General features: G+C 36.0%; 1 protein-coding gene across 14 annotated transcripts in view; it reads right to left on the minus strand.

The window, feature by feature from the left end:
• The window catches only part of LOC102392662 (SET domain bifurcated histone lysine methyltransferase 2), a 79,914-nt gene that overhangs the window by 63,014 nt on the left and 2,856 nt on the right, over window positions 1–14,044 (minus strand). For 11 of the 14 annotated variants that reach the window (XM_044926968.2, XM_044926963.2, XM_044926964.2 and 8 more), the window contains 4 exons: window positions 13,047–13,401; window positions 5,465–5,590; window positions 4,087–4,152; window positions 433–529 (listed from right to left, as the gene is read on the minus strand). In XM_044926968.2, coding sequence (XP_044782903.2) covers window positions 433–529; window positions 4,087–4,152; window positions 5,465–5,590; window positions 13,047–13,062 — 305 coding nt within the window. In that variant the 5' untranslated portion in view covers window positions 13,063–13,401. Of the gene's footprint in view, window positions 1–432; window positions 530–4,086; window positions 4,153–5,464; window positions 5,591–10,715; window positions 12,993–13,046; window positions 13,402–14,044 lie in introns of those variants that run through there. The other 3 variants (XM_044926965.2, XM_044926967.2, XM_044926966.2) reach the window with 3 other exon arrangements.

Raw genomic sequence — 14,044 nt, forward strand, 5'->3', positions numbered from 1 at the left:
TATATGTATGGCTGAGTACCTTTGCCGTCCACCTGAAACTATCACAGCATTGTTAATCGGCTGTACTCCAATACAAAATAAAGAAGATCTAAAAAAAAAAACTTTTCATGGGAAAGAATCCTTTTTTTATATATTTTCCCCTGGTGGCTCAGACAGTAAAGCATCTTGTTTACAATGTGGGAGACATGGGTTCGATCCCTGGGTCGGGAAGATCCTCTGGAGAAGGTAATGGCAACCTACTCCAGTACTATTGCCTGGAAAATCCCACGGACAGAGGAGCATGGTAGGCTACAGTCCACGGGGTTGCAAAGAGTTGGACACAACTGAGCTACTTCACTTTATCTACTCTTACGTCAAATGATTAGCAACAGTAAATCGCTTTCTGGGAACAAAAGCACTAACAACATAAATAAATTTAACTTTTATACATACAGAGAGGTGCAGTCTTTTGGAAAGAAGTCTTCATATGATGTCGAGGGCAATGAACTTGATTTGTTTTCTTCTGTGTTCTTGGTCACAGATCTATGATCTACGTGAAAAAATTACAAACAAGTTAAAAATGAGTCACTGTAATATCTAACTAATAACTCTATTAACTAGAGATATAAGGAGCCCTTAAATCTGAAACCATTAAGGTTTCAAAATTGAGGCAAAAATTAGGTATCAACATTTTCAAAAATATTAAGAAAATAAGATAGGATAAAATAAGACATAGAAGAAATTTCTACTGCAGAAATTCTAATTTGGCCCAAACTTTATCTGAATTTTAATCATCCTTTAAAGCAAACATCAAGTATCCCTATTTCTGCTTGTATTTTACAGAAAAAATAGTGTAACTCTCAGAGACTCTATTAAGGTCGCAAAATGGGAAACCTTTACATTTCTCTTGCTTTCTCATTATTCTATTACTTTCTATTTTTGTAGAGGAGGGAAAAGTATTTGGGTTGCTCTTTTTGTCTTTTCATTTGTTCATTCGTAGTTCTCTTAGTCTCCCCTATATTTTTCTGCACTTAATTTCATCTTGAGCCAGGATGTCCCTGGTTCGTTCTTGTCTCTGTGTTTTCCAACTTCACCTATTCTTACTCTCTAACATGACTTCACTACACAAATAAGCTATGCAGTTAATGAAAAAAAGTCAGAGATTTCCTGCTCTTATTTTGGAGAAAAAAAAAAAGTGAATATGCAGAACAGTCTATGTTTGTTTTTTAAAAAATTGTTTTTAATCATGGTTTTTCCTATGCAGTGGTAGACCTTAATAAAAAAGTGATTCTCTTCCTGCCTTATTATTAACTTGCACTGGTCCTTTAGTGTAGACCAGTCTTATTAAACAGAAAAAAAAAAGTTTAAGAAAATAAAAGAATAGTTTAAGTTATAATCCAGGGTCATGTGTGTAGATGCATGTGTTGCTTCAGTCATGTCCAGCTTTTTGTGATCTTAGGCCACCAGGCTCCTCTGTCCATGGCATTCTCCAGGCAAGAATACTGGAGATGAATACAAGAATATTTGCCACGCTCTACTCCAGGGGATATTCCTGACCCAGGGATCAAACCTGCGTCTCATGTTTCCTGCACTGGGAAGCAGGTTCTTTACCACTAGTGCCACATGGGAAGCCCTAATCCAAGGTCATCCTTGGCTAACTGGAAAACAAATATCCCTCTTTAGTTATTGAGGTAAAGAAAGAAGATTTAAAATCTGATAGATGAAGAGAGCTACAATAACTGATTAATAAATAAGTTTCGGCCAGTGGCTAAGACTCTGTGCTCCCAATGTAGTAGGGGGCAAAAGTTCAATCCCTGGTTGGGGAAGTAATAACCCAATGCCACATGGCACAGCCTTTAAAAAAAAAAAAGTGTAAGTTTTTCAAATTAAGAATTTCTAATTTTTCCCAGCAAATTTCTTTGAATGAGCCATATAACGCCATACTAACAGATACAAATATAACAAAGGTATATAAGCTCAGTCAGAAACAAGATTTACTAAAAAACATGGAGATTTTATACTAACCATTAGAAAAGAGGAGAAAGGAGAAATAATAATTTCTTTCAAGAAAACAGTTTCCAGTTCTTGGTATAGGGATACATCAAATATTTATAGAATTATACACAAGCAAAGAAAAATCAAACGTAAATGAGTGGTTTGGGGAATTCAGGCTGGATCTGGGATGGCTTGTTTTGACCTCAACACCGAATCCTTTTGTTTCTCCCAGTCTTAGTATTCCTTTCAAAATAAATACTAATATGAAACCTAAAGTTTAATAAAGTTACTATGAAGTGTTTAACCCCTACATTTGCTAGTAATGTCACTACATAATTCCCTGATTACTTTAAAAACATTTGCTAGCTCTACCACTAGCAAACATATACTTCTATTTTGATAAATTCATTATACTTCAGATGAACATATAAAAATATGAAACTAGAATACTCTGCATTTCTACTAATGAAATCATTATTTTAAAAGAACCAAGACAAAAACCCAACTTACCTTCTTTTACTGGGAAAGATTGTTTAGAAAGAAAAAAGTTGTTTAGAATTACTTCTTCTTACCACCTCTTGCACTTATAGGGTTCTCTCTTAGAAAACTAATCTAACCCCTTAAGGGTATGTTGATTCTAAGTACTACTGTAGGCCACTGGGAGAAAGACTGTTTTCTTGAAAGAATGTACTCTTTTCTAAAACTTTACATTAGCTACTGAAACTGAAAACATTTCTGAATAACAAAACCTTTCTTTAAAATAAACTGATGCATATACACAATGGAGTATTACTCAGCCATTAAAAAGAATACATTTGAATCAGTTCTAATGAGGTGGATGAAAACTGGAGCCTATTATACAGAGTGAAGTAAGCCAAAAAGAAAAACACCAATACAGTACTGCATATATATGGAATTTAGAAAGATGGGAACGATAACCCTGTATGAGAGATACAAAAGAGACCAGTCTTTTGGACTCTGTGGGAGAGGGAGAGGGTGGGCTGATTTGGGAGAATGGCATTGAAACATGTATAATATCATATGTGAAACGAATTGCCAGTCCAGGCTCGATGCATGATACAGGATGCTCGGGGCTGGTGTACTGGGATGACCCAGAGGGATGGTACGGGAAGGGAGGTGGGAGGGGGGTTCAGGATGCGGAACATGTGTACACCTGTGGCAGATTCATGTTGATGTATGGCAAAACCAATACAATATTGTAAAGTAATTAGCCTCTAATTAAAATAAATATATATTTTAAAAAATAAAAAGTAAAATAAACTGATGATGTTAAACCATATTTTCAGAGATTTAAAACTCTAAGGCTCCAAATTATGACAGTTAAAATGATTACAATCTGTTGAAAATATTTAGCAGTATTAATTAAAATTCAGAAAATGTATTTCCTCAATGCTTTAGCAAATTGGTGATAGTCTAAGATTTATAAGCTAGTGATTCTGATAATTTTTTAATTAAAAAGTTTTTAAACTGAAGGATAATTGATCGACAGTGTTGTGTTTGTTATACAGCAATGTGACTCAGTTATACACACACACACGTATGTTCTTCATATTCTTCTCCATTATGGACTCTTATAGCATATTGAACATAGTTCCCTGTACTACACAGTAGGACCTTGTTGTTTACCTAAAGTAGCTTCTCAATTTTTCTTTTTCTAATCCTAGTACATCATCTTTGTTCAATTCCTTTAAAGATGATACACTGATGTTCTAATAATAATCTAGAAATGAAAAAAGTTTCCATCAATTTATCTATACCAAAATATATCTTTCTAGTATTGTTCTTTACACAAAGCAGGTTTACAGTGGTTTGGAGTCTTGGAATTCTGTTTGTGCTTCTTATAAGAGAAGCTTTTTTGAAGAAGAGATACATTTGTTCTTCCTGAGAGGTTTAATAGAGTGTGCATTTCCTATCTCTGGACGGGCAGGACTTTTCATTGACTAGGAACACTGATTTCCATAACTGACCTATATGGATCTTGCAGTTTTATCTTAAACTGTCTTTGCTTCATGCAACATAATTAAGGCTGGCTTGCTTCAAAGCAAGAAAACAGCAGAGAATATTCTAGGTTAGGATTAGAAATGTACATACCCTTTATCAATGTTGAATTGTGGTTTATAATTGCATCTTTTACTAGAATCATTGCTTGGATGTATTCTGTTAAGGAAGGGAAAAAAGAATGAAAACAATCAGCAGCAGCATCACCTTTATTCAAGATGTCAGCTCCTGTGCTATGCAATTCACTGACACATACTTTATCTCATTCAATCTTTGGAACTCCTCTGAGAGATTTTTATGAGTATCTGCTTTAAAGACAAAGAAATGGAAGCTTAGAGGTTAGTAGCTTACTGTTTACTTCAGGTTAATCAGATAGGAAGAGGTAGAAGTGAATTCAAACCTAGATATATTAGATTCATGAAGGAATGAGAATATTAAAATGAAAGACAGTATTAATTTTGTAGACAAACACACAACAGATTAATATCATAGAATATCCAAAAAGAATTAAGAATATCCTGGGGAAAACAAAGAATAGGAGGGGGTAAATTTTGTTTGAAAATCATATATTTTGATGGAATGAAGGAAGTTTCCATATAAAAGTCTATATTCTACAACTACCTGGGCTGAAGACAAAGAAACATAAAAAATAAAAACCTGGATGACTGAACTGAGTACCTATGTAAAACACAAGGTTTGCTTTCTGAAGACTACTAAGGCAAATTCTGTTTAAAGCAGGCAAAACATATCCATATATGTCTAAGCTGTCTCTGAAAGATTGGATGATGGATAATCTGTTACATTTTTCTGTATGTACCAAGTGTTCTACAAGGAGCACATACTAGTTTTGTAATACACCCCTTCCACCCCCACATAAAGATAAAGTGAGGGAGAGAAAAGTAGCCTGAGATAAAGAGAGATTTATTTATTTATTCATAATTTATTATTCAAAATAATCATCTTCATCCGCTTTTACAAGAGTTCATGCTATGCTATGCTAAGTCACTTCAGTCGTGTCCGACTGTGTGCGACCCCATAGACGGTAGCCCACCAGGCTCCCCCGTCCCTGGGATTCTCCAGGCAAGAACACTGGAGTGGGTTGCCATTTCCTTCTCCAATGCATGAAGTGAAAAGTGAAAGTGAAGTCGCTCAGTCGTGTCCGACTCTTAGCGACCCCATGGACTGTGGCCTACCAGGCTCCTCCATCCATGGGATTTTCCAGGCGAGAGTACTGGAGTGGGGTGCCATTGCCTTCTCTGACAAGTGTTCATAGTATGATAAAAATGAGTTTTTATAGAAACAGAACATACACACAAAAAAAGCAAACAGAACTGATGTCAGGTTCTTAGAAAACAAAATAAAATATTTTGACCTTTAAAAACAAATAGCAATACTGGAATTAGAACTAAACTGTATTGCCAGTGGGTAATATTTAGCATTAAATGTGTTGAAAGTTTTTATTGCTTCATACCTTTATTTGTGGCAGACCCATCTTTGATCTTTTGTTTCAGTGACTGCAGCACATTTTGCACTTGTTCAAATATGAAATCCACTTTCCCATCATCTTCCAGCTCCATCCAGAAAGTTTTTGCATCACCTAAAGAAAAAATAGGTGAATAGCCTAAGAGCTCAACAGACATAGACTGTAAATTTTCTAAGGCACATGCTATTAAAAATCCACCTGGTTTCTAAATAAAATCAAGATTTAACTGGGCTATTACTTTCCTTTAGGAAAAAGATTTTCGTCACCGTTTCTTCTTTTCTCTTTTGGCCACATGATCTTAGTTCCTTGACCAGGGAGTGAACCCGGGTCCTTGGCAGTGGAAGTGTGGAGGCCTAACCACTGAAGTCCTTGGTCACTATCTCTTTAGAAAGAATGAAAAACGAAGAAGATGACCTAGACATCTCCCTTATTTCTGCTAATTAAAAAAAAAAAAAAGTGTTGAAAACATTAGTGAAACTATTTCTTGACTGGAAAACAGAAGGAATGATTTCATTCTGGGGTGGAAGCGGGCGTACTTATGGACAACTATACATTTAAATTTTTTCAAGGACGTAACCTCCAATAAGTATGCAAGTGGATGGTTTCAGAATGAAACATCTCAACAACTGTTGAAATAATGAAATATCTAACACTAATGCTTTTAAAAATATCTTTGCTATCAACTTTTTAATAGTTATGTTGACTGAAGAAAAACAATCTAAAAGTTGCAAATTATGTTTTATTTGGGCAACTACTGAGGACTACAGTCTGGGAGACAGCCTCTGAGATAGCTCTGAGAAACGGCTCCCAAGAGGTAAGGGAGGAGTCAGAATAAACAGTTTTTGCTGAGAGGAAAAAATAAAACATGTAATTAAAGACTGAATGATTACTGCCAATCACAAAGAACAGACGTCTCAATTTACGATGTTAGTGCTTTTTTACGTCTAAGGAGATACAAGAGTCTGGGCTCACTTAAATTATTCTTCAGATATGCATCTTAACTATCTACGTCAGTATCTAGTTTTTCTACCTTCTGAATTCTCCTCAGGGAGTGCCACTAGGGGCAGGTGTAGATGTTGGCTTGATGGCAGGCAGCACTCACTATCTTCTGAAGTGGCAGGCAATATTTTTTGTTCACAGTGACATGAGGCAAAATAATGTTTAAAGCTTTTATAAAGTTATATAGATAAACCAACATTTCAGATGCTCAGCAAACTAACACTGTAATCAAAAATTTCCATCCTTTCACAGTTGAAAACAGAAATATGAGAAACGCGATGAAAATAAACTGACAAAAGTCAAATCTCACACCATGTTTCAAAGTAATAAAAATATCCAAAATGTTAAACACAAATTATTTCTAAAATAGATAACATTAATGTATAAAATGCTTAAAATGAATTGGGCCTTAAGCAAAGGAGGAAATGCACTGTAGACAGGTCACTTGAGAAGCCACTGGGAGGATTAATGAGCAGAGAGCACAGTAAGTTCACCAAAAAATACATTTTCCTTCATAAAAATTAAACCCAGAACCTCCCAGTTAGTAACGGTGGGGAATTCTTCAAAAGAGGCTTAGACTTCAAAGTCCCAACCCTCCTTGGCAGTCATCTTACCCAAAGGGGACCTCTGGCTAATGAGGGCTGCTGCTCTCCAGCAGCCTCAGGAGGAGCATTGCTTCCCTGTTAACTCTCTGGCCTATTGTGTACTACACAAGACTAAGCCTACTTTTAATTCCCCAAAGCACAGTTCAGACAAAGGTTTCAACACTTGAAAAAAGAAACACAATGTGAAAAGGCAAAAGGGATAAGAAGTGATGTTTTAGAGAAAGGTAGGGGCTGTGACATGGAGGGCCTTGTGTGCCATACTAAGCAACCTTATTTTTACATGGAAGGCAATAGGGAGCCACTTACGAGGCTTAAGCATCTTATCATTATGTCATTAATTTGTTTTTAAAAATCTCACTCACGGGGCAGTGGGAAAAGGGAGTCAAGATTGATTTCTCTGTGTCTGATTTGGTCAACCATATGTATAATACTGGTATTATTTGCAATAGTGAATAAAGGTAGAGCAACAAGTGAGAAATTCAAGCAGCGTAGGTAAAGTGGATATGTAGGTTCCAGAGTAAGATCTGGTCCAGCTATACAAGTTAATTTTGGAGTCAATAATACAAAAATTCTTGATTGAAGCCACAAAGGAGATGTGATAAGAGAGAATGCGTAGAACGAGAAGGGTTTTCTGTAAAACATCAACATGTAAGTGATGAGAATAAGAAAAAGGAATCATGGAGACTGAGAAGAAATATAGCAACAGATACTTGAGTTGAAACTCAAATCAGTAAACTAATACTGCTGCTACTTGCCTCTAGAAATGAAGAATATCATCTTACAACTCCACTGTCTATCCAAGCTTGCTCCATTATTCAGCTAGATATTAAGATTTATTGCAAGAACATAATCATGAAGCAAGAGGTACACACCATTGCAAAGAAGGAAGACAAGCAAACTATACAGTTATACTATATGCCTTCCAATCTCACATGAGCTAGAAAGTCTTTGTAAATAGGCAACGCTCATGAATCACATTGACCTGAGCTCAATTAGTAGATGAATATTTATGAACTGCTTCCTAAATACACTGATAATGACCTAGGTACATGTATATGTATGTATTTGTATTTCTCCATCCATTCCTTGAAGAGCTTCAGGGCAGTGGTCCAGAGAATCTCTAAGACACCTTTGAGCCTGTTATCAGCAAAGTATAGTTTATAAATTCTTGGATATTGGGGCTTCCTGGATGGCTCAGATGGTAAAGAATCCACCTGTGACATGGGACACCTGGGTTTAATCCCTGGGTGGGGAAGATCCCCTGGAGAAGGGAATGGCAACCCACTCCAGTATTCTTGCCTAGAGAATCCCCATGAATAGACAAGCCTGGCGGACTATAGTCCATGGGTCAAAAGAGTTGGACATGACTGAGCAAATAAGCACAGCATAGCACAAATCCTTTCAGACAATACACTAGGTCAAACTATTTTAACAGTAATACATTATTTGCCTTTTTCTTCCCTATATTGACATTAGCTGATGGTTCAAAAGCTCTGGTGAATAAAAGTGCTGGAGCCTTAGTGTGAATCAAGGCAGTTGCACCAAACTACCAGTTAGCCATTGTATTGTTTACCACCAACTTAGGGTCCTTGATCAGATCAGATCAGTCGCTCAGTCGTGTCCGACTCTTTGCGATCCCATGAATCACAGCACGCCAGGCCTCCCTGTCCATCACCAACTCCTGGAGTTCACTCAGACTCATATCCATCGAGTCAGTGATGCCATCCAGCCATCTCATCCTCTGTCATCCCCTTCTCCTCTCGCCCCTAATCCCTCCCAGCATCAGAGTCTTTTCCAATGAGTCAACTCTTCGCATGAGGTGGCCAAAGTACTGGAGTTTCAGCTTTAGCATCATTCCCTCCAAAGAACACCCAGGACTGATCTCCTTGCAGTCAAGGGACTCTCAAGAGTCTTCTCCAACACCACACTTCAAAAGCATCAATTCTTCGGCGCTCAGCCTTCTTCACAGTCCAACTCTCACATCCATACATGACCACAGGAAAAACCATAGCCTTGACTAGACGAACCTTTGTTGGCAAAGTAACGTCTCTGCTTTTGAATATGCTATCTAGGTTGGTCATAACTTTCCTTCCAAGGAGTAAGCGTCTTTTAATTTCATGGCTGCAGTCACCATCTGCAGTGATTTTGGAGCCCAGAAAAATAAAGTCTGACACTGTTTTCACTGTTTCCCCATCTATTTCCCATGAAGTGATGGGACCGGATGCCATGATCTTCGTTTCCTTGATAAAGCAACATAAATAATTACCACAGTACAATGAATGTCTCTTTCAAAGAAAACCACTAGTGAGACCGTTTTGAGTGGTAAGATAAACTAGCTTTCTTATTCCCCATCAGTTCAGTCACTCAGTCGTGTCCGACTCTTTGCAACCCCATGAACCGCAGCACGCCAGGCCTTCCTGTCCATCACCAACTCCCGGAGTCCACCCAAACCCATGTCCGTTGAGTCAGTGATGCCATCCAACCATCTCATCCTCTGTCGTGCCCTTCTCCTCCTGTCCTCAATCTTTCCCAGCATCAGGGTCTTTTCAAATGAGTCAGCTCTTTGCATCAGGTGGCCAAAGTACTGGAGTTTCAGCTTCAACATCAGTCCTCCCAATGAACACCCAGGACTGATCTCCTTTAGGATGGACTGGTTGGATCTCCTTGCAGTCCAAGGGACTCTCAAAAGTCTTCTCCAACACCACAGTTCAAAAGCATCAATTCTTCAGTGCTCACCTTTCTTTATAGTCCAACTCTCACATCCATACATGACCACTGGAAAAACCATAGCCTTGACTAGATGGACCTTTGTTGGCAAAGTAATGTCTCTGCTTTTTAATAGGCTGTCTAGGTTGGTCATAACTTTCCTTCCAAGGAGCAAGTGTCTTTTAATTTTATGGCTGCAATCACCATCTGCAGTGATTTTGAAGCCCAGAAAAGCAAAGTCAGCCACTGTTCCCCCATCTATTTGCCATGAAGTGATGGGACCAGATGCCATGATCTTAGTTTTCTGAATGTTGAGCTTTAAGCCAACTTTTTCACTCTCTTCTTTCACTTTCATCAATAGGCTCTTTAGTTCTTCACTTTCTGCCGTAAGAGTGGTGTCATCTGCACATCTGAGGTTACTGATATTCCTCCCAGCAATCTTGATTCCAGCTTGTGCTTCCTCCAGCCCAGCATTTTTCATGACCATGGAAAACCATTTTTACTTAAAAGAAACACTAATAAAAATTATGGTTTTCTGACTGGGTGTTTGGTACACATTTTCTCAAACTTGAAGTACAAAACTAACGCCAGTCATTGCTAATGATAAAATTCAAGCTACCAAATTAAAATTGAAAATTTAGAAAACTTGTATCTGCCATAAGTTTGAAAGGTTCTCACTAATTCATCAATTTTTGATGATAGCAATATTAAGAAATGTAATTTTAAAATATTGTGATTAAATGTGTCAACATTTGGAAAAATCTGCATAATTCATTGCACCAATGTTTTCCAAGTGGCCAATGCATGATGTTATAAAATCATACATGTGTAAGAGACCCATTCAAAGTGCAAGACAAATCAATGGATTTTAGTGTAGCAGTGTACAGAAAGCTCACTGATATGAATTCAGATTCCACACTATAACTAACCTTGAAGGAATGACTACTTGTTGAGTTTTGTAGTTGTATCAAATAAAAATTTCCACAATCATCTGAGAGGCTATTAAAAACTTCTTGTCTGTGTGAAGCTTCATTTTCTTTATACATTTACACCAAAGCCTCATATCACAACAGACTGAAGGCAGAAGCAGATATGAGAATCTCTCTTCTATTAAGCCAACTATCAAAGGGATTTGTAAAAATAAAAAACAGTGGTTTTCTGATTTTTTTGTTTCAGAAAATAGTTCTCTCTCACGTAATTTATGTTAACATGTTGGGTTTATTATTTTAAAAATATAGGTCAATTACCATTTTTGAAGCTTCTCAATTTCTTAATATAGTAAATATGAACAGATATGAACCACATAAACAAAAGCTATTGAGGGTTTTAAATACTTTTAAGAGTATAAAGTAGTCCTGAAACCAAAAGAAGGCTTGAAACCACTGGTCTAGATAACTGTCCAGTGAAATAGGTACTACAATCTGTGTAACAATTCACCTATTACACACATGTTAAAGGGTGGTGAAACCATTCTGTACACTACTGTAATGGTATATACATGACATTATGCATTCATCAAAACCCACAGTACTTGAAAGCACAATGAGGGAAGCTTAATGTACGCAATATCATTTAAGAGATCAGGGATCCCAGGAAGGCATGTATACACAACTTTGCTGAAGGGCTGGGTGGAAAAGATGCTGACTGAAACAACTTTGGAAATAAGTGGACTCTGTAAAACTACCGGCAAAAGGAACTTGCACAAGCACTGAGGTTTCCCACGACGGAATCAGTATATACTTCTGATACTGCTATACATATATATTGGAATTAAGCAAATAAATAAGTGGATAACAGATAATGGGAATTTACGGATAAGCAAAGAGACTAGGTTAGCATACCCATGTGGTAATGGATTAGAGCCAGAAACATCAGTATAAACTCATGTTTAACTTAATATAGTTAGAGATGGTTACATACAGAAATATTTATAGATACGTGTAAATACAATTTATATATATCTTGCTCTGTCAGTTGAGAGGGCCTATAATCAAGACACCCCAAGAGCAACAAACACACCTACTGCCCAGATCTTGGTTTGTAATACCATCCTCCAATAAAAGGAACCAGGTAGGCTCATTCAAGAAACGGCTCATTCTAGGAGGATGGCAGGAAATATATGAGATCAACTTGGGGCATCTTTTAGTACCAGAAAATAAGAAAGTGCTAAAAACAAAAACCAACTGCACTGATGGGGTATGTCAAAGGGGGAGGAGACTGACTGAAAGAGCTCCAATGCCCAATCCTGGGATAATTTGAATAACAAAATAAAAAAGTACTGGATTATAACCCCAAATATAAAATATGTACCCAAGAATCTATACTGATATAAATACATGACTGAATAAATACATAAATTGGGGAGAGGAGACCAATCTCCCTTGCAGAAGAATTTTGAATAATAGTGTGAGTATCCTGCTCTCAAAGAGGAGGAGTATGACTTTCTACTCCTTAAGTATGGGCTGTACATAGTGATTTCCTGTCAAAGAGTAAGTAGGGAAATGGAGGGAAAAAGAGAGCAGTAATTTACAGTGGAGAAATCACTGAACATGATGTCAGCCAGGCTGAATAGCAACAGGCGAGAAATCATGTTGATAACATGTACCTTGACATCATTTGGTAAAAAATGACACTTTACCTCTATGGTCTTTCTCCCCCAAATAAACAACCCCAAGTCTAATCATGAGAAAAAGAAATATCACTTAATAATTCCGATAGAGGGGCATCTTATAAAACACTTGTATACAAAATCTTACAAAAACAATATATGTCTGAGAAACTGTTATATCCAAGAGGACCCTAAGGAAACATGACAAGTAAATGTAATGTGGTATCCTGAATGGGACCCTGGAATAGAAATAGACATCATGTAAGGAAATAAGAATAAACTATGAACTTTAGTTAACAATAATGTGTCAGTAACAATAACTATAACAAATGTTATCGGCCAAATGTTAGATTTTAATCATAGGCAGAACTGTGTGCAGGGAACTCTGTACCAGCCTTTCAATTTTTCTGTAAAGTTGAAAGTTTTCTAAAAAATAAAGTATAGTTTTTAAAGTACATTAAAGTACTGACTAAGCATTACAGATAGACAATTAATTATAAAGAGTCAAAACTGTTGTTCCATGAGAATAAATCCTTAATTGTAATTCAGGAAAGTCCATGCAATGAAAAAACTTGAAAATTCAACAACTCAACTTCATTAAGTAGTCTATATACTTTTAAATATAACTTTTAACAATGGTTTTTCAACCTACCATTTTTTTCTCCCATCTTTTGGCGCTGCTAACAAACATCAAATTCTTTGAAATTAATTTTATCAAAGAACTGAATCACTTTGATTGTAGAATATAACTGGAATCCAACTGTGGTTTCTGAAATTTGCAGTACTCAAAAGAAAATGTATTATACTGTTTTAAGCCGAATATTCTTTGACACCTGAATTTTAAACAGTGCTTGAAGAAACTTTCAGAAATGATTACTAGTCCAACTTAATGATCACTCCATGAATCTTTAACAAGTGAATACATACAGTTGTATCAGATCATCAACAGTATCTTTTTAAAAACAAAAATCAACTCCATCTTTTGGTCCATGAATACATGAAACATTCTGTAAGGAAAACAATAAGGAATGGTAAATGGCATATTTGAAAATAATAAAATATATCAGAAAAACAGGGCTGTTGTAACAATAGCTCTATCTTTTAAAATAGCATGAATTATCATGAAAAAAGAATACATATTAACTGGAAAAACATGCAAAATATCAATATTACAAATATTATAGAAAAATTCAAAATTACCTATTTAAAATATGTTAATTAATATAAACTATCTCCATTTCATAAACCTTTAAAAACTTTTAAATGGGGCTAATAATGTTAATTACTTCAAAAGACTGTTGTGAGGCTGACTTAATCCCTTAGAATAATACCTGGCACATTACAAAGGACTCAATAAATGCTAACAGTTATTATTATTCTTTCCGTATATATACTTTAAAAAAAAAATTTGAATTTTAGTATATATAAATTTTTATAATTTTCACTGATAATATATCTTGCACTTTCTCTCATCATTAATGTTTTCCTATAATATGACCTTTTAAGTGACTGTACAATATACTTTGGTCAATAATCCATTAAGTTAAATTATACTAAAGAATTTTAATAATTAAAATGTAGTAAGTTATTAAGTAAACCTCTATATCAGACATTTAGATTATTTCTATTTTTCCAATACAATAAATAATG

The sequence above is a fragment of the Bubalus bubalis genome, chromosome 13 (genome assembly GCF_019923935.1).
Source record: "Bubalus bubalis isolate 160015118507 breed Murrah chromosome 13, NDDB_SH_1, whole genome shotgun sequence".
In the NCBI taxonomy this organism is placed as follows: Eukaryota; Metazoa; Chordata; class Mammalia; order Artiodactyla; family Bovidae; genus Bubalus; species Bubalus bubalis.